Consider the following 21,178-nt stretch of genomic DNA (forward strand, 5'->3'; position numbering starts at 1 on the left):
TGTGCTAATGCATATTTGGAAGGCGTGCCTTCAGCAGACAACCTTTCTCCAAAGCTCTTTGTGATCAGTATGGGTGCTCCTGGGAAATTAAAGCTGTGACCTTGGTGTGGTTCACACCTTATCACCTTGCTCTACCAGTTGAGCTTCAGGAGTGCTGACGCCTCCTGCAGTTTCTGGCAGTATGGCATATGTATGCATGCACGTGTGTAGAGTATGTATGCATGCACGTGTGTACAGTATGTATGTGTGTGTGTGTGTGTGTGTGTGTGTGTGTGTGTGTGTGTGTGTGTGTGTGTGTGTGTGTGTGTGTGTGTGTGTGTGTGTGTGTGTATGTATAGTATGTATGTGTGTGTATGTGTGTATGTATGTATGTATGTGTGTGTGTGTGTGTGTGTGTGTGTGTGTGTGTGTGTGTGTGTGTGTATGTATGTATGTATGTATGTATGTATGTATGTATGTGTGTATGTATGTGTACAGTACCAGTCAAAAGTTTGGACACACCTTTTATTATTTTCTACATGGTAGATAACACTTTTTTTGTTTAGTACATCATTCCATATGAGTTCTTTCGTGGTTTAAATGTCTTCAGTATTAATCTACAATGTAGAAAATAATAAAAGTAAAGGAAACACTTCTCAAAAAAGTGAAAGGTGTGTCCAAACTTTTGACTGGTACTGTATGTGTACGTGTATGTATGTGTGTATGTACTGTATGTATGTATGTGTGCGTGTGTGTGTGTGTGTGTGTGTGTGTGTGTGTATGTATAGTATGTATGTGTGTGTATGTGTGTATGTATGTATGTGTGTGTGTGTGTGTGTGTGTGTGTGCGTGTGTGTGTGTGTGTGTGTGTGTGTGTGTGTATGTATGTATGTATGTATGTATGTATGTATGTATGTATGTATGTATGTATGTATGTGTGTATGTATGTGTACAGTACCAGTCAAAAGTTTGGACACACCTTTTATTATTTTCTACATGGTAGATAACACTTTTTTTGTTTAGTACATCATTCCATATGAGTTCTTTCGTGGTTTAAATGTCTTCAGTATTAATCTACAATGTAGAAAATAATACAAGTAAAGAAAACACTTCTCAAAAAAATGAAAGGTGTGTCCAAACTTTTGACTGGTACTGTATGTGTACGTGTATGTATGTGTGTATGTACTGTATGTATGTATGTGTGCATGTGTGTGTGTATGTATGTATGTACAGTATGTATGTGTGTATGTATGTATGTGTATGTGTGTGTGTGTGTGTGTGTGTGTGTGTCTGTGTGTGTGTGTGTGCGTGCGTGCGTGCGTGCGTGCGTGTGTGTGTGTGTGTGTGTGTCTGTACGTACGTATGTACTGTATGTATGTATGTATGTATTTGTATGTATGTGTGTACGTATGTATGTATGTATGTATGTATGTATGTATGTATGTATGTATGTATGTATGTCTGCTCCTGCAGTTGTTTCTGGCAGTTTCTCCAAACATCCACTCACCTCCCTCAGTGTGCTCAGAGTCCTTTGGTCGATGGCCGTCTGCTTCAGCATCTCCCTGGACTCCATCTCCAGCTCCTTCACCCTGGCTCCGGCCTCCCTGAGCGCCTCCAGCTCTTTCCCCAGGGTGCGGTTCTCCTTCTCCAGGGAGGCCTGCCTGAGCGCGCTGGCGTCCAGCGAGGCCTCCTGCACCTCGGCCCGCTGCCTCAGCCTGCGGTTCTCCTTCTCCAGGCGGCCCTTGTCGCGCTCCAGCTGGGCCGCCTCCTGCTCCAGGGCCTGGCCGTTGGCCTCCAGGCGCTCCAGACGCCGCCCGGCCAGACGCAGCTCCTCCAGCGCCCGCTGCAGCGTCTGGTTCTCGGCCTCCAGCTCGCGGAGCTCCCCCTCCAGGCGCCGCAGGCGCCGCGCCGAGTTCTCCAGTGCCGAGGCCAGCCGCCGGTTCTCTGCGTCACGCGTGGTGCAGCAGGAGCGAGAATCGGACCGGCGGCAGATATTGGTGGAGCTGGAGGACCGGGCCGGGGAGATGGACGGGCTCTGGCCCAGCGGGCTGGCCTCGGAGAGGGGCTTGAGGGGGGACGGCTCTGGGTTGTCAAGGCTGAGCTCCGGGCTTCTTCTCTTCAGACCTCCTGGAGATCCCCTCTCTTCTTCTTCCTCCTCAAACTTGGATGGATCTCCTTTCTCCTGCAGGTTCCTCCTCTCCTCCAGATAATGCTGCACCTCCTCAGAAATCTCCCTCAATGCCGCCTCCCTCTCAGCCTCCACTAACTCCTCCTGCTCCACCAGCCTCTTGTTGTCATTGTTGTCGCTGACGTCTCTAGACTCTGGGGGTGATTTCCTCAGGTCTTCTTCAGCAGAACCTTCAGTGCTGGTCTCCTCAATCTGATTCAGGGAGGAGATGCTTCTGTTCAGGAGCTCATTCTCCTCCATCAGCATCCTTACCTAAGCAACAAGAACACAAGCAAGAGTCACTTGAGTCACACCATGTTGGACTCATGTACGAACATTCACTCTGAGCTCTGAGTAGGTATGTATGTACATCAGTGACGTGCAGTCAGGGTAGGCAAGGTAGGCACTGCCTACCCTGCCAAAATTCAAACGTAAAAATGTTTATTAAATAATTGTATTTAATAAACTTGTATTTGTATTTTTACTGATTATTCTTGTGATTTATATATGCAATATGTGTGTTATTCCAATCGTTTAGACGTTACGATGACAAATGTAGCAGTTACGCATAATCAAATAAAAAAAAATGGTAGAATAAGCAGTGCTTTTACTGTCCATTCATTGCGGACGACAACGAAAAACTCATGCTGCGCATGCGCACTTTGATCCTGTATTCTTTAACATGTACGTCGAAAAGCACAACTCTGCTGTGCTTTTGCACGTAAATATGTTATGCCAGTAATCATCTACGTTACGTATCAAACATGGACCAATTAAAATCGAGATATTGCTGGACATTTGCGCAGCTGGCTGACGTCATTACACCAGCTAAACGTAATCCCCGCGAAATTCAAAGTCAAAATGACAGCAGCGGTATCTGCCAATATCATAGAACTGAGAAATTTCTCCAAGCTCGATTTTTATGGAAAACATGAGTTTCTAGCAAGAGGGAGGCCTACGCCAACCTTACATGAACTACTGCGTCTTTCAGCCCTTGCCATTCTATCAATTTAGAGCCAGAGACTATGAAAACTGAAGGCCCGTAAAGAGGAGTTTTACAACGCTGTGATCGACGTCTTCACGAGGAAAGAGCAGCGGATGGATTTTATATACAAATAATATACCGATTGGTGAGTCAGAAATTATTTTGGGCTTAATTTTGAATTGATACGTGTGGTTGAATTAATGCCGACTGCAAGCCATTTGCCTTCATATTCAACTTAGCAGTGTGTGTTCTCATTGTTGTTGACTGACAAACATAATTTCCGCTGTGCAATAATTAAGAATAAAGATGGTTGCATTTTGATGCTGGACATTAACTGGTGTGTGTGCGTGCGTGCGTACATGTGCGATGATGTGTCATCCTGATTGGAAATTTCCTGATATCGACCGTGCGTGTGTGCCGCGCTTGTGCGTACTGTTTTGATGTAGCCTATTAGCCTAAACAATAAATTAGGTAATCTGGCTTTCATAACTCAGTGCCTACCCTCTTTCTGACATCACCGCACGTCACTGATGTACATTATGTACGGTACATATGCTTGTATGTATGTATGTATGTATGTATGTATGTATGTATGTATGTATGTATGTGTTTAAACATCTGGCACTGAGGAGATAACAAAGCAAGACTTACTTTATGTGATATATCTCTCTTGTGTTCTTCAGAAGGTTCCCTGGTTCCTCTGAGTTCTTCTACGGTTCTGCGCAGGGTCTGGTTCTCCCTCTCCAGCCTCAACAGGCGGCTACAGGCCCTCTCAGCCACCTCCTCATCCAGAGACTTCGGCACTGCACACACAAACACAACCCCCATCACTTCATTGATTGATCGTCTTCTAGACTGACAGATTGTTTGGTCTCGTGGGCCCTAATTTCATTGATGGGCAACACGGCTGGCAATACGCAAAGATGATATAATTACTTAATTTACATGAGCAAGCATGTGTTTAATGTTTCACAGTGCCATCAGACATGAAGAGATGGTTCAACTATAACCAAGTGTGTGTGTGTGTGTGTGTGGGTGTGGGTGTGGGTGTGGGTGTGGGTGTGTGTGTGTGTGTGTGTGTGTGTGTGTGTGTGTGGGTGTGTGTGTGTGTGTGTGTGTGTGTGTGTGTGTGTGTGTGTGTGACCCTTCTCCCCACCTGAGCCCTCCGGTCCCTCTGAGGATTTGCTGAGCTGCTCCAGCTCCCAGCCAAGGTGCTGTGACTCCTCCATGCTCCTCTTCTGGGCCATCTCCAGGAACAGGTTCTCCTCCAGCAGCTCCTCGATGCGCCTCCGGTCTGACGCTCGCTCCTGGAGGAGGTCAGAAGGACAGGAAGAGAGGGAAGTAAGGGGGTAATTCAGGGCTATTAGCATTTTGCTAACAAGAAGCATTTTTCCCATTTCTGTGTCTATCGCTTTTCTTTCTCACTCTTGCCTTCTCATGCATTCACTCTCTTTCTCTCTCTCTCTCTCACTCCCTCTCTGTCTGTATTTTTCTATCCATCTTTTAACATGACAAGAACAATATATTACATAAACAACAAACTAATGAAAAAGAGTTACAATGCAATGGCATAAGGAAAGACTGAGGTCTCTGCCTCACACACACACACACAAACCCTCTCTCTCTCTCTCTCTCTCTCGCACACATTTTTACACACACACACACACACACACACACCTCCTCCATGTCGTGGATCTTGGCCTGCAGCTGCAGACTGTGTTTCTCGAGCTGGTGGAGTTTGTCGGAGCGCGCCCTGGACCCCTCCAGCTGCTCCTCCAGCATGGCCTTAGTCTCCAGCAGCACCTGGTTGTCCTCCTTCAGCTCCTGCCAGGGGACAGAAGACAGGATCACACACACACACAGACACAACCACACACACACACAACCACACACACACACAACCACACACACACGCACAACACACAACAGACACACACACACACACACACACACACACACACACATTCACACACACACACACACACACACACACACACACACACACACACACACAGTATCTAACACTGTACTGTATGTGGACCACTGTATGTGGGGCGACAGTGGTACAGGAGGTAGAGAAGTCGTTTAGTAATCAGAAGGTTGCTAGTTCGATTCCCTGTCGAAGTGTCCTGAGCAAGACACTGAACCCCTAATTGCTCCTGATGCGCAGTGTGCCATCAGTGTAAATGTAAAATGTGTATACATCCTTGTAAGTCGCTTTGGATAAAAGCGTCTGCTAAATGACTAAATGTAAATGTAAACTGAGCAGCGAAAGACTCAACTGAGGGACTGACCCAACTGAGGGTCAACTGAGGGTCAACTGACCCACTGGCTCATCTTACCCCACTCTTCCCTAAATTTCTCATGTGGTCTCATTAAGTCTGCCAGACACTTTAATCCCCTCTTTAATCTGTTGCATATCGGTGAATATGCTTCCCTGTAAAGCCAGCACACTTTGGCAGTTCACACTGTGTTAGCTAGCGAGTGCTAATGCTCTCCTTCAGCACTTGGTGTGTAGCACGACATGCAATACACCCTGGCCATGTCTCAAACCGGTTACTTGCGCACTTCTTGAACACTGAACACTGACTTTCAGTGCGTAGGGTGTTCACTCTGATAGAACCAGCAGAATTCAGGGCACTGAAAGTACCCGGTTTGCACACTGCAAACGGCCCAAAAAATGCAGTGTGAAACGATGGACACTTCTAGCCCTAAACGGGCCGCCATCTTGGCTACGTAGCAGAAGAGGAGGAGCCCTTTCAGCAGCTTTTCAGTTTGGAAAGTTGGCTGATTGACGCCTCGCAAATCACTTCAACCCTTATTGCTGGTTACAATAACTGTGTTATCTGATAGTACAGTGTCTATTTCTCGGTAACTTTTGAAAAATCATAGCGAGAAAACGGCCAAAAATTAACATTTACATACAAAACACGGCCGTCAGCGGAGTTTGGTCCGCCATCTGGCACATTTGCGTCCGTCAGTATTCCATTTCAGACAACCCTAATCAGCGACTGAACACACTACAGATGTAAGTGCATAGTGTGCACTACGCACTGTATTACAGTGTACTTCATAAAGTACTCGATTTAAGACACAGCCCCTGTCTTAGCTAGTGAGAGGACCTCTTTACAGATACCTCCATCTCCACTCTATCTCCACTCTACTCTCGGTTTTACCCAACAAAAACACTGGAATTATTGGTTCTTCAGTGAATATAGCCTCAGCTATTTCTGCACACATCCTTCAGTAGTTGGCATGTAGTGCTACATGACTTCACCTCAGCAACTTTTGCAGCGCTAAGGACATCATTCAGCACTTGGTGTTAGCGCTACAAGCAATACACACTGTCTTAGCTAGTGAGTGCTAAAGCTATCCTACAGCACTTGGTGTTAGCATTACATGCACTGCTCACTGTCTAAGCTCATCAGTGGACCTCCTTTTAGTTCCCTCACTCTCTCCTCTACACACACTTCATACTCTCATTATTCTATGCAGTTATAATGGCACCCCTCAGTTGTTGGTATGTAGCTCTGCATGAACTGCATGATTTCTTGAACAGTGAGAGGTCAACCCTTCAGTCCAGGGGTGGGGATTGCAACAGAGCCGATGATATGATACTATCATGATATTTGGGCAACGATACAATATTATTGCGACTTTACATTTTATGATACAAGTATTATGATTTGATTCTCCGGAACATTCCGATGTATGTCTCCCATATATTACGTTTCATATACTGGGAGTCTCTGCAGCCATCTTGGCGCAGTGAAATTTGTTCTCAACTCTTGACTGTTGTGACGCAAGAGAAGAACAAGGTCTAAAAATACAATTACATTTTACATTGCGATACCTGGCGCTGCTGTATCGGTATAATATCGTGATACTGCACTGTATAGATTTTTTTCTGCCCCCTTTACTTCAGTCCCACCCCCCACTCATACCTCCACTTTTGCTTTGTAGAACTCCAGGTTGTGGAGGCGGTCGCGGTAGCGGCCCACTTCGCTCTCCAGCTTGTCGGCTCGGAGCGCCTTCTCCCGCAGGGCATCCAGCTCATCCCGGTATGTCCTCGCCGCTCGCGCGTCCGTCAGCAGCTGCATGTTCTGAGTCCGCAGAGGAGACAGGTCAGGACACCGTGAGGAATAGGAAGTATGCACATTATTTATTTATTAACTTAGTTACTTAGTCAGTTACTCAGTTGTTGATATTTGAACTCAACAGAGCCCAATCATATTTCACCTCCTGAAACATCACTATGATTGGCTTGAATTGTTTACTGTGGGTCGGTCTGCGCCACTATGATTGTTTCCTATTAACAGAGCCATTTACGAACACTGTTTTTAATTTTTTGCACACACTGAATGGACAGCTTGAAGACAGAAAGGAGCAATTTGCTGAATTTGACAAAAAGTGTGTTTACATTAGAATCACCTTCTAATCTGCACTTTTAATTAGTTAGAGATAGTTATACCCAGAATATCACACAGAAGAATGATAACTATGGACAGCTAACACGAATACTTGTATTTGCTTTGTGAATTCATCAGTTTCATATATTCAGCCAGAATGCTGCACAAATACTCTCACACTCAAATGTACAAAACTATTTATAGCTGTAAGCACATTTGCAATATGTATCCCTGATTGGTGTAGTTGTTTGTGAATAAGGATTTTGTTACATACTCTTTTGCTCATATCCAGAGGACACTTATATAACAACCTCTGAACAAATCATACAACATTAATGTTTGTTATGCCAAAAATAAAGATCCACTGCCGAGACTAGCAGCCCTGAGGTCCAGTGTGTTGTAAGTGTATCATAAGTAATTATGATCAGTAATTCATCATAATTAGTAATAAATCATTATGTAGTGTATGGTTGTGTGGAGGTGGTGTGGGGTTGGTGTGATTGTGAAGTAAGTACCTCCTGCTGAACTCTCCTCAGCTCAGCTTCCATACTCTCCAGCTCCTGCCTGCAGTCCAACAGCTGCTCGCTTTTCTCCTCCCTGTGTGAGAGAGAGAGAGAGAGAGAGAGAGAGAGAGAGAAGAGAGACAGAAAGAGAGAGAGAGGGGAAGAGAGATTGGTGGTGGTGTATGTGTGGGGGGGGGGGGGGGATAAACATAATACATAGATGTAACCATGCATCATCCTTCTACTTCATGCAACCTCTTACACACACTCACAACACACGCATGCACATAAACACACACTCACACACGCATGGACAAAAACACACTGTATAAACCTACACAAACACACACACACACACACACTATGACATAACCATCATATGCGTGACTTTGCATTTATTTATATCTTCTCCTTGTCCTCTTTTTTAATCCACACTTTGGATTAAATGTACGGGGCCTTGTTGACGTGTCCTCACGTACATCCCCCATGGCGACGGACGGTCGTAAAAGAAACAACACCCACCCACCCCCCACGCCGCACGCCCCCGTGCTTCCTATGTCATCCCTAAGCCATACGAACCACACAGTCACGCTTTGTGTGGGAACAGATCTATTGCCCCGCAGCCACCATCATCAAACCCAGAGCCAACAATGGGAGCACAGTGAGCACAGGGAGAGAGAGAGAGAGAGAGGGGAGACCAGCTACTACAGGGAGAGGCAGGTCTGGGGAAGGCCTGAGTTGAAAGCTCTGTAAAATGGATCCATCTATGAGTGCTGTTGTCATTACGTATCAGTGTCATATAGGGACCTTCATTATTACAGTTCCAAGAGGAAAGAGTTCGGGCATGGAGCTGTGAGACAGGCTGACTGTGTGTGTGTGTGTGTGTGTGTGTGTGTGTGTGTTGTGTGTGTGTGTGTGTGTGTGTGTGTGTGTTGTGTGTGTGTGTGTGTGTGTGTGTTGTGTGTGTGTGTACTGTCTGAACGTCGTGTTGTTGTGTGTGTGTGTGTGTGTGTGTGTGTGTGTGTGTGTGTGTGTGTGTGTGTACTGTCTGACGTCGTGTGTGTGTGTGTGTGTGGTGTGTGTGTTGTGTGTGTGTGTGTGTGTGTGTGTGTGCAAAGGGAGCGCAGTGGTAAGGAAAAGAGAGGGGGACCCGATACTGCAGGGAGCTGCCAGTCTGGGGGAGGCTAGAGAGCTCTGGAGCTCCCAGAGAAACGAGGAGTAGGATGAGGAGGAGGATGAGGAGGAGGATGAGGAGTAGGATGAGGAGTAGGATGAGGAGGAGGATGAGGAGTAGGATGAGGAGTAGGATGAGGAGTAGGATGAGGAGGAGGATGAGGAGGAGGATGAGGAGGAGGATGAGGAGTAGGATGAGGAGTAAAGTGGGTCAACAGCGAGAGCGAAAGGGCCCGGCTCGAAGTAGTCGTGCGGGAAGCTCGGCTAATCTGGGCCAGCCACCCCCGAAGGCTTCTTATTGCTTACAAGAGCTCATCCGCCTTCATTCATAACTGGCACCTCATAGCATGTGATGATCTGCAGACGTGGGTCACCCCATGCAAAGGCCAGAAAACACTGTCAAGAGGACATAGTATGTATGAAAACAGTCATCGTATGTGAACACAGAACGGCCCTGAAGGTAGGAGTAGAGAGCGCTGCAGTTGTGGGGTCAACTATCTGTGCAGTATCTAATAAACAACACTGATCGAATGACTGCACCTCCATTATCACACAGTACCAAGAGAGAGAGAAGTGTGTGTGTGTGTGTGTGTGTGTGTGTGTGTGTGTGTGTGTGTGTGTGTGTGTGTGTGTGTGTGTGTGTGTGTGTGTGTGTGTGTGTGTGTGTGTGTGTGTGTGTGCACGTGCACGTGTGGGAATGTATCACCTCATGAAACATGTGAATATATATCTGCTTCAAATGTGGTGGACTCAAAAACGTTTTCAAGTGTGTGTGCATGGGTATGTGTTTGTCTGTGCGTGTGTGTGTGTATGTATGCATGGGTGTGTGTGTGTGTGTGTGTGTGTGTGTGTGTGTGTGTGTGTGTCTGTGTGTGTGAGTGTGTGTGTATGTGTATGCATGGGTATGTGTGTGTGTGTGTCACTCACAGCTCCTGTCGGAGGCGTCGGCTCTTGGCCTTGGTGTCGGCCAGCTCCACGGTCAGGTGCTGCTGAAAGCCGGGCAGGTGAAGGCCCCCGGGGTCCCCAGGGGACGGGGTCCTGGTCGGGGTCAGATAACCGCTCTCCCTCTCCTGTAACAGCTCCATGATGGTCTGCAAAGAGGGACAATATAAAGGGGGGGGGGGGGAAACATTTAAAAAAAGGAAAGAAAGAGATATTTGAGTGTAAATATGCTCTTTTTTTCCCCCTGTAGCTCAGTAAAGTAGGTCGCCAGTGAAGCAGTCCCATTTTCACTGATTTCCTCCGAGAGCTGACAGAGTTTACTTGCAAGTAGGGAGAGGCAGATTATCAAAGCGAGGAAACAACTGAAAACCCCCTTGTGCTGGTGCTCACCCAAATAGCAACTACTCTGGAACTAGCTCTGGCCACACCAGGGCCAGATCAGGGCCAGATCTGTACCACACCAGGGCAACACCAGGGCCAGATCAGGGCCACACAGGGCCAGATCAGGGCCAGATCAGGGCCAGATCTGTACCACACCAGGGCCACACCTGGGCCACACCAGGGCCAGATCAGGGCCACACCGAGGTCAGATCAGATCCGTTCCAGAATTAGGTGCTGACTCTCGGGGTGAGGACCTTGCTGGCTCAGCACATGAAACCACAGGCCTGCTGTGGCTCATCAGTCACTTACTCAGTCAATCAGTCACAACATCAGTTCAATCAATCCCTCCATCCATCATCTATTCAGCCATCCACTAACCACCCAACCACACCCATTCATCAATACTCTCTCTGTTTTGGAATGGGCATTACGTGTGTGTTTGTGTGTGTGTGAGAGAGAGTAGGGATGAATTCAATAACTCAAGGTTTCTTTTCATCAGAGTTACGTCCAAAACATCTTAAATTATCAAGACATGACAATAGAAATGTTTTCTATTATGCAACGTACACAGCTCATCTGTCAGGTATTGTCTGACCACAGTGAAGCCAAGTTCATTCTCTGCTTCCTTCAATTCTGCATCTCACCGTACCAGACAAACAAGGCCCATGTTAAGGGCTCTGTGTGTGGGTGGTTAGAGCGCCCTTATTGTACTGATTCATTTGTCACTGAACATGGTTATTCAGATACATCGTGTACAGTCTCCTAATTGCACCCTAGAGTGTATCACCTCATTTATCCAATTAAGAAAACAAGACTAAATTAATTAGCTGCAGTGCCAAAAAAACAGCAGGCCAAGAGTTAACACCTTTCAGGTCTGACAATGAAACGATAAGACACTGAATTAATTTGACTTGAGTGCTAAAAGGAAACGACTCTTGATCATTCATTTTAGCACTGAATACCAACTGGGAAGCATAATTGGATTGTTTAATTGGACTGTTTTTTTTTTTCAGATCTCAAACACATATTTGACAGAGATACATGAATTTGATTAAGTGTTGTAAAAATTCCCCTCTCCGAATTATCTTGAGGTCAAGGACATCCCCAATCAGACATTTACAAAAACACACACACACACACACACACACACACACACACACAGACCCACACACACACACACACACACACACACACACACACACACACACACACACACACAAACACCACACACACACACACACACACACACACACACACACACACACACACACACACACCTAGACGCATACACTTGCGTGACATGAATCATGTTCCTCAATGCATTAAACATCAGTGCATCAAATGCATAAAATGCATAATATGCATATCAATGCATATAGCTACATGGTGTTGTAGGTCCATATCTCTTCACTTCAAATACTTGCGTGATCCATGCCGGGTCAGTGTAGCTGAGGGGTCAGGGGTCAGACTGGGATGTTTACCTCCAGCTGCTGGTCTCGCTGGTCCACCAGCCTGCGGAGGTGCACAGCCATGCTCCTGGAGAGGGTGTCCAGGTCTTCAGGGCAAAGGTCGCTGACCTCCAGCCAATGCAGGTCAAACACGCTGTCCTGACTGTCAGTGACCTGTCAGATGTTTTGATCAAACGGGTGTTTGCAGACACACACACACACACACACACACACACACACACACACACACACACACACACACACACACACACAGTCACACATTTACATTAACACACAGACCGACACTCACACACACACACACACATACACATGTACACACACAGTGAGTAACAAGAATCGTTTTCCAATGCATCAAACATCAAGCATCAAGCATCAATCCATCATTATATATCTACCTCTTCATGGAGTTTTCCTAATGGGTAATCCAAGTAGTGTATCATCCCACATTCTGTTATACAACATACCAGTACGTTATATTCGCCCCTGTAAGTGTCTGTCATTCAGCTCTCGAGGAGCATCCTATGCTTTCTATACAGCAATCAGTAAACAAGCCTTTTGTGATGGCCAGGGCTGCTATGGAAAAATACAGGCCCGAGGCGAGAACAGAGGCTGTGGAGTATAATAAATAATAGAGGCGTATGCCATAATAGAGGAGCATGCTGGAGCACTGGTTGAATCAAGCACACCTCATTTAGCAGGTCCCTAGAGTGCCAGGTGCAGGTGGCGACACCACTGCAGAAGAGAGCTGAGCAGGGAGTGGGCTTAGTGCTATCAGAGATGTGTGAACACAGAGGGATGATGAGCCCACGCTTGCTCACTGCAGTGGGGGGGGGGGGGGGGGTTCCTTGCTTTCAGATTGGAGATTTGAATGAAAATGTTGAAACTGCAGTTTAGAACAACTGAGTCCTGAGAAAATGCTGTTAAAATGGATGCCTGTGTGGACATCTATTTCAACGGAGTTACCAATAGATAGATAGATAGATAGATAGATAGATAGATAGATGGATACTTTATTAGTCCAGAGGGAAATTTAGGTAAAATATGATTTGGTTTAGCTGCTCATTGAATTGTAATTACACGTGATATTGTCTTCCTTGGAGAAACAATTGGATTGGACTGTGGATACAAGGTGATCAATGTGAGCACAGCAATTAAATCACTGGGTGTGTTCGAGAAAAACACAGAAGACAAACGATGTGTCACACAGTGGGGAAAGTTAACCTCTCTTAAAAAGATATCTTTCTTGCTCTTTATGGATCGCTCTAGTATGCTGCCCAAAGTTGGCGAAATAAGGCTACAATCACACAAAATGTTTTTTTTACCGTATCACAACAATAAAGAATAGAAACATATTTCTGTGTCAGAGATGAGCAGCAGACCTTACACTTTACTGGAAATGTGGTGCTGCTCTCTCTTCCAGAAGTAAACAAAAAAACAACTGAGAAAGGAACATGCGGGAATGATCTTGGAGAGGAACATTTGGGCCAAAACAAAACGTAGCCAAACTAAACACACTGTACGTGCCTCTGGTGAGACCTTCATAAAATGTTGGTGAAGTTTTCCTTTTTCTCTTTCTGGCTGTAAGGCTTATAAATATACATATATAACACAGAGATACAAGGACCCATTGAGTTTATGATATACAGAGCCTGTATAAGTGTTTCTGAAGTAACGTGTTGGAATATTTAATTGGAATCGTGGACTCCACTTTTAAAGTGCACGTTTAAAGGTGGAGTCCACGATTCCAATTAAATATTCCAACACGTTACTTCAGGAACACAGAGGGGAGAGGCGTAATTTGATTGGCTGCTAAGCTCTAAAAATATCAACAACCTTTCGTCAGAATCGCAGACTCTACTCTTTAACCAAACCAACACACTACCTCTTGGATGTGGGATGCTATGGCTGCCTTAGTGCCAAAGTCCAGCATCTGAATCTTCTCGATGTACTCCTCTTTCCGGTCACACTGTAGGGGAGAATAGGGAGAGGCACATTGAGGTCAAAGACAGAGACACAGAGCGAGAGAGAGAGAGAGAGAGAGAGAGAGAGAGAGAGAGACAGAGAGACAGAGAGAGAGAGAGAGAGAGAGAGACACAGAGAGAGAGAGAGAGACAGAGAGAGAGAGAGACAGAGAAAGAGAGAGAGAGAGAGAGAGAGAGAGACAGAGAGCGAGAGAGAGAGAGAGAGAGAGAGACAGAGAGAGAGAGAGAGAGAGAGAGAGAGAATGACGCTGCAGAAACCACACTTCCTGTTCTTCCTACACCCGGTGGTAAATGGGGTCAAGGGCTTCAGTGTTACTGTAACAGAGGCCTAATGAAACAGTGGATAGGGATGTCTCTGTTCACAGCAGGAAATTGGAACACAAGTGGACTCAAGTGACCTCCACACATAGAGAGTGTGGTTGAGTTCAGCACAGTCACTTTGTTGTGAGCATGTAACAGACATCTCTTAAGCTTCTCAGACACTGGAATTCACTAACATGAATAATGAATAATAACTTGCACCATCATTTCACATCCACGTGTTAAGATATGCATGTATATAAAATGTATAAACAACATGTATACAGTATCAGTCACAGGTGTAATGTGCTGTAGGCTATGTGGGTTTATGTAACATACAGGTGTAATGTGCTGTAGGCTATGTGGGTTTATGTCACATACAGGTGTAATGTGCTGTAGGCTATGTGGGTTTATGTCACATACAGGTGTAATGTGCTGTAGGCTATGTGGGTATATGTCACATACAGGTGTAATGTGCTGTAGGCTATGTGGGTTTATGTAACATACAGGTGTAATGTGCTGTAGGCTATGTGGGTTTATGTCACATACCACAAATGAGGGTATAATCGGGTATTACCTGCACAGCACATCCTAGTAACAGCAGCAACAGCTTCTTCATTTCCTCAACGCTTTGCTCTGGGATATACAAACAAAACCCCACTATTACAACCCCTGCCCATCCACACATCCACACAGCAGTGTATGACCTACTGGGAACAGTGCTGATTCTCACATCAATAAAAAAGGAATTAATCTATCTCTTTCTCTTTTTTTTTAACCGCTGAAGTGGGCTAAAGCTATCCGCTGCCTATCCTCGGCTTGCGCGGCACTATGGCACAATTTAGGTCAGACATGCCACGGCCACCCAGAGTGACGCGGTGTGGGTCCACAGACTAATACAAGTGCAATTGAATTATAAAACTGCTGAGCCTGGGAGTGGGGGAATTGCTGGGTGAAAATCACTGACTACCGTGGTTTAATTAGGCAGGCGAAATACAATTAATCTATAGTGCTGTTAACCCTGTAAGGAATGCGACACAGTAGCATGCTACGATGTGGCAAAAGTGGAAGAAACGAATATGAGAGTATGCATCAGTTTGTGAAAGGATACCAAAACTCATTCTATACTTTACTCAAAACTCATACTTTACTTAAAACTCATCCCGGGTGCATTGGGATCAAATCAGTTCCTCTCTCTTCACACAGCACCACCTATCTCCCTCACTTTCTTTTTCTATTAGGTTCTACACTCTCTCGACCGAAACAGGCTGAATACAACCAACAAAAACTGAACTCAATCACAGATGTTAACACCACTTAAGTTTGACATGTTTCATGACACGTGTGCCAGTGATTGCATACATCACTGGACTGTGTTTATATATATGATCGAGTGGAGCACATACCACAGAAAGGGTTCTTGCCCAGCACCAGCGCATTAGGAAGAGGCATCATGATCAGTTGCTGTAGAGTCTCCTAGAAAGGGAATTACAAACAGCAAACACTGAGGGAAAGTACATCACTCAAAACAAACAAATACCCAAAGGACTGTGCTGTGTGCTTTTATCCTGACGGTCACAAGGTTTTGGTAGTTTTACACACAATTATCATTCGCAGACAGTTTTCTGTGCTCATTAAATTTTGTTTTTACAGTTGCGAGCACGAGTCTAGCCGAATGACTAATTCTGTGTTTATTAGCCTAAAAGTTGGCTGGGGGGGGGGGGGGGCAGGAAAGAATTATCCAGCTCCCAAGGGCCACTCAACTTTGATGCAGAACAATCACTGCGCCCTGCCCATGGGGGCTAACTTTTCCAAGGAGAGCAGCCTGACAGATTTCCAGTAAGCGACAGAAGGGAATGGTGGCGGGGGGTGGGGGGGGGGGGGGGGGGGGGTGATTGAGATCCAGTTGCTTTTTCCTCCAGCTGCTTGCAAGTAAAACGCGTCTACCAGGATCTGTTCTTGCTTTTCCAATCGAAGACTGGTTGCTAGGGCAACGAGTAGGGTTGAATCAATGCTTGACCAATGATGTTAAAGATCTATACAGACTTAAGATGGACTAACCTCGCATGCTAAAAGAGGGGAAGGGATATTTAAAGGAAAAGAAGTCACCACCAAGCTACGAAAATAGAAATGGTATAAATAATGCAAGTGTTCAGTCTCTGTACCCAAACCGTTTTGATCTGTGGCTCTGTGAGAGTGTTAGTGTGAGACTGTGACTGTGGTGGCTTTTCGTGTTCATAAACTACACTCTGGAGGTTTAATGGTCTGGTGGCATAAACTGACTTTACAGCAGATGACGGTGTGTCCACTGACAGCTCTGTCTGATGGGAACTCATCATTGTGATTTCGCTCACACTCGGCCTTTTCTCTCTCTCTCTCTCTCTGTCCCTCCCCCCCCCCCCCCCTCTCTCTCTCTCTCTGTCCCTCTCCCCCCTCTCTCTCTCTCTCTCCTTCTCCCTCTCTCTCTTTCTCTCTCCCTCTCCTTCTCTCTCTCTCTCCCTCTCTCTCTCCCTCTCTCTCTCTCTCTCTCTCTTTCTTGGTTCTGTGGCGCAAGCAGAATAAGTAGAGTCGTCCTCCCAGACATGCCCCAGAAAGCCCCTGTGGGGATGGATGGGGATGTGTGCAGCAGTGGGGGCGAGAACGCAAAGTGCCTGTTTCACATGACTGGAAGTGTCATTTGAGGAAGCAAGCAACCCTTGTTGCACCTACAGATGTGTGCGGTTATATCAGAACAAACACCCAACCCACCCCCTTGCACTAGCAAAGTGCTTCAGTTTACATTCAAGACTTGTTTGGATAAGTAAAGTACGACATTCAATTTAATTACTCTGCTTTTTTTTATACTTCAAAACCCACTCTGACCCCCCCCCCACACACACACTCGCACACCCTAACAACGTCTGTCTTCTTTCCTCGGATAGGCAGCTTTTTTTTGTTCCGTTGTGAAGTTTTGGCAGTTGCTGTCGTTGTGTTGTTCTGCTGTCGTTAGTTGGTCACTGCTGGTTGTCATTACACAAAAAGCACTTCAGTCAGCTGCACGGGTGAGTGATGATAGGAAAACCAGCGCTCTACTCCAGGGAGCCCAAATGGGTCATTTCCAGCCCCTAGAGCAACAGTGGTGTCTACAGCAGCAGCAGCAGCAGAAACAGCAGAAACAGCAATGCACACACAATCCCACAAGCTGGACTGGTCTGATACAGCCTCTCCCCTCATCCACTGATTGCACCGATGTTAACATGTGGGCCCCCAATGATGATAATGATGATGAGGATGAGGAGGATATTTAGGGCAGCCATCTTAAGAGGAGGCCGGGCGTCTGGCCGTGTGGAAGAGGGGCCGTTTAAGACCGAGAGACAGATGTGCGAGATGGCTTCTAGGTCGGACCCTCATAAAGGGTATTAAAGGGCGGGTGACACGCGCACTTTCCATGTCAAATCCATGTGTGTGTGTGTGTGTGTGTGTGTGTGTGTAGGACAGAAAATGAGAGAGAGAGAGAGAGAAAGAGAGAGATGTTTGTGTGTGTGTGTGTGTGTGTGTGTGTGTGTGTGTGTGTGTGTGTGTGTAAACAACTTTGTGTTTAAAAAAAAACCTTGGGCTGGTCACTAAGTAAGTGTAAAACAAACAAATGTGCACAGGGGGAAAGGCAACAGCACCAACCCAGCCCGGCTCCTCAGCCCGGCTCCTCAGCCCAGCTCCTCACCTGGTAGTAGGCTTTAACATGCTGCACCAGAACCGCCAGGTTCTGAATCCTCTGGCTCGGCTCGTTGTCTGCTTTCTTCACCCTCGGACTGGTGGCTTTGGGCTCTCTGCGGACCACAAGAACAAAGTAAACACACGGGGCACCTGTGCAAATGCAGTCGCCATGGCACCAGGCTCATTCAGCCCAACAGGGGTGAAACCCGTGGAGGGGAGGGCATGTTCTGCTACAAACATGCTTTACATTTTTCCAGGGGAACCTGCTCTCCAGAGCGAGCGAGAAAACAGCACAATCCCCCCATTCAGCTGCTCCGTCTGGCCCGTCTTGGAGCGTCGTCCCAGGCAGCCAGTCAGCTGGCGAAGCACGGGCAGCTGGGGTGTGAGTGCCAGGAGCAGCGCCCATGCTTTCCTGTCTGTGGACTAGAGTATGACTTTTCATTGAGAGTCACTTTGTCTGTTTCTCTCCTCCCCTGACACACCTACCACTCCTTTCTGTCTGTCAGATCTCTCTATTGCCTCTAAACATTTCCTCTCTCTCTCTCTGCTTTCCCCTAAACATCTCTCTCTCTCGTTCTCTCTCTCTCCCTCTTTCTATACATGCCTAACCTCTTTTGTGTCTTTCTTTATTTCCCCTAACCATCTCTTTCTCTCACGAACATTCAAATTCAAATGTGCTTTTTTGGCATGGCAAGTGACACACTGTATTGCCAAACTAGGACAAAGGGAAAAACAAAAACTCTCTCTCTCTCTCTCTCCCTCTCTCTAACACACACACACTTTCTCTCCTCTCTCTCTCTTTCTCTAACACAGACACAATCTCTCTCTCTAACACACACACAATCTCTCTCTCTAACACACACACAATCTCTCTCCTCTTTTCCCCTCTCTGCACCATCCCTGGCATATGTCCTGTGTGGTGTCTGCATGCCGACACACTGACCTAAAACACTGTCCCGTGTTGCCCCAGTCCCGTTGCCTAGGCCACGGGCAGCTCTCTCCCTGCCTGTCATTCTCTGGGATCCGTCTTTCATCTCAATCTGAGCCATCTGTGCCTGCATGCCAGTGGAAATCCAGCACACAGCCATAATCCAGAGGGGTCTCCCAATCTGTGGGATTACCGGAGCTGGCTATCATGTTTACCATCACATCACAGCGCTTGCGATGCCAAGAGGATGTCTCTCTTTCTTCTTGACAATGCTCTTTTATCTTCTCCACTCTCGTTCCCATGTCTTAGACACAGCAGGGAGGTAGTAGAATAAAGGTTATGCCTACATTGCCCTCTAAAACCATGTGATCAAGTTAGAAAAGGGCATTGAATTTAGCATGAGTGGGTATCTCCCCTATTACAACAACACTACAAGAAAACCTAATACAAGTTCAATGGACACAGAACTACAGGACAACACAGCAGAAGAGTGAAGAGCAATAGGCTTCATATTTTCCTAACCCAACAACTCCTGTTTATAACTTTACAGGTATCGCAGGTCTTATATTCACCAATAGCCTATACTAGACATTGTTATATTCACCAATAGCCTATACTAGACATCATCCACCCAATCTTAAACTATGAGGGCCTCCACACCAGAACAGTTATGGTGTCAATGAATTACAAAGAATTCCTTTATAACTTGGCGTGACAAAGCGAGTACTGTTGCGTGTCTAAAGCATGCCATCTTCCAGAGCTGTGACTGCTCATATATGCAACAGCTGTCCTAGATTACATGCTATCTGGGGAACAAGAACTTCCAAAATATGTCAAATTATGTTGGCATAGAACTCCCTAAAAGCTCGTCCTGTGAAGACTTGTTGCTTGTGGTATCACCTCCAACACTCCAAAGCATCATGTCAGTATAAAAAATTCCAAAATTGATTTCAATATGTAATTTCACTTAAACACACTGCACAGATTTACGGGGGCAAGAATGCATACTGATGAACAATTCATACTTACATTTCCCCTATAATCTTGTTCAGGTGGTACCCATCCACTAACTCAGTGTACTCCGAAAGTACACTGCCATCCTTCTCACCTATGTACCCAAATGTCTTCACCTATACAAAGGAAGAAAACAGCGGCTACACACTAGCTGGTGGCTTACATTGCACTGGTTACACTATAACGTTAAAGGATAACCTTGGCACAAGCTATTAGCTACAGTTAAAAGAAAAATGATGCAGCTGTATACTGAGACATGGGTTCCTTACCCAGGTGACAAGGGGGGTTAGCATGAAATGCTCCAGTGTGGGCAGCATCTCACTTCCCATTTTTATATCGGGTAAATTCATCTAAGAGTTTGCAGGACGTTCAGTGTATGCAGCCGGTCATCCAGGTGAAGACAGTAACGTTAGCATTCATTCGGACATCCATTCGAAGCTGAGTGAACACATCTTCATTACGTACACTGAAATGCTGCTGGTGAGACCTTCAATCCGGTGTCCTGCAGACGTTTGAGTTCGCAGCTTGTCTAAAACTACTTGAAATTCACGCCTTCCTTAATCCATGCTTAGTGAGAACCCTTTCGCTTGTCTTTCTGTTGACATCATTTCATTTGAAACGATAGGAATGTTCAGTAGGCATTGTTCAAAAAAAGATTCCATTACTCTGCATCGCTCGTACAGCGTATTCACCTCTTGCTGGAGCATTGCAGCCGCAACTGCAGAGGACCGGGAAACCTTCCACGCCGCACGACTCACGCCTCGCTCAGTTTCCCCAACAGATTAAACAGCCATTGAACGTCATCGCATTAACATCAGTGTGAATGGACTGACATGACAAGATTACATATACTGAGGTGATTTTAACCAAATCGGTAGGGTAGCATATCTGCTTGGCTACCGCTCTCTCTGTCTCTCTCTCTCTCTCTCTCTCCCTGTGTGTGTGTGTGTGTGTGTGTGTGTGTGTGTGAAAAAGAGAGAGAGAGAGAAATAGATAGACGCACTCTCATTAGGCCACCACACTCATCCACTGTCAGTATATTAATTACGGAATTCGAGTTTAAGAATTTCTATTAACTTGACCGTTGCCAATATTTTAGACTTTGCAGCCTAATTAGTTTTCTTATAATAGTTTCCCTTTCTTTCTTTCGCCCCCCTCCGTTTGAATTGCAATTCAAATCAGACTTGGGCTTTTTTAAAACCACACATGTCAAAAATATCAAATAGGCCTATCCATTTTGACACCACTTTGGT

The 21,178-nt window shown here is 45.9% G+C and overlaps 1 protein-coding gene across 2 annotated transcripts in view; it reads right to left on the reverse strand.

Annotated features, from left to right (window-relative positions):
- ccdc88aa (coiled-coil domain containing 88Aa) overlaps positions 1 to 20,858 on the reverse strand; it is a 32,615-nt gene extending 11,757 nt beyond the window's left edge. For both annotated transcript variants that reach the window (XM_031562224.1, XM_031562225.1), the window contains exons 1-14: positions 20,195 to 20,858; positions 19,941 to 20,041; positions 17,991 to 18,096; positions 15,697 to 15,766; positions 14,868 to 14,926; positions 13,891 to 13,974; positions 12,021 to 12,161; positions 10,144 to 10,307; positions 8,056 to 8,137; positions 7,076 to 7,234; positions 4,809 to 4,955; positions 4,288 to 4,438; positions 3,783 to 3,934; positions 1,487 to 2,419 (exon numbers count right to left, since the gene is read on the reverse strand). In XM_031562224.1, the coding sequence (XP_031418084.1) occupies positions 1,487 to 2,419; positions 3,783 to 3,934; positions 4,288 to 4,438; positions 4,809 to 4,955; positions 7,076 to 7,234; positions 8,056 to 8,137; positions 10,144 to 10,307; positions 12,021 to 12,161; positions 13,891 to 13,974; positions 14,868 to 14,926; positions 15,697 to 15,766; positions 17,991 to 18,096; positions 19,941 to 20,041; positions 20,195 to 20,275 (2,430 nt within the window). In that variant the 5' untranslated portion in view covers positions 20,276 to 20,858. The remainder of the gene's footprint in view (positions 1 to 1,486; positions 2,420 to 3,782; positions 3,935 to 4,287; positions 4,439 to 4,808; positions 4,956 to 7,075; positions 7,235 to 8,055; positions 8,138 to 10,143; positions 10,308 to 12,020; positions 12,162 to 13,890; positions 13,975 to 14,867; positions 14,927 to 15,696; positions 15,767 to 17,990; positions 18,097 to 19,940; positions 20,042 to 20,194) is intronic.
- Between the last annotated feature and the right edge of the window lie 320 nt (positions 20,859 to 21,178).

Source organism: Clupea harengus, chromosome 24, assembly GCF_900700415.2.
Source record: "Clupea harengus chromosome 24, Ch_v2.0.2, whole genome shotgun sequence".
NCBI lineage: Eukaryota > Metazoa > Chordata > Actinopteri > Clupeiformes > Clupeidae > Clupea > Clupea harengus.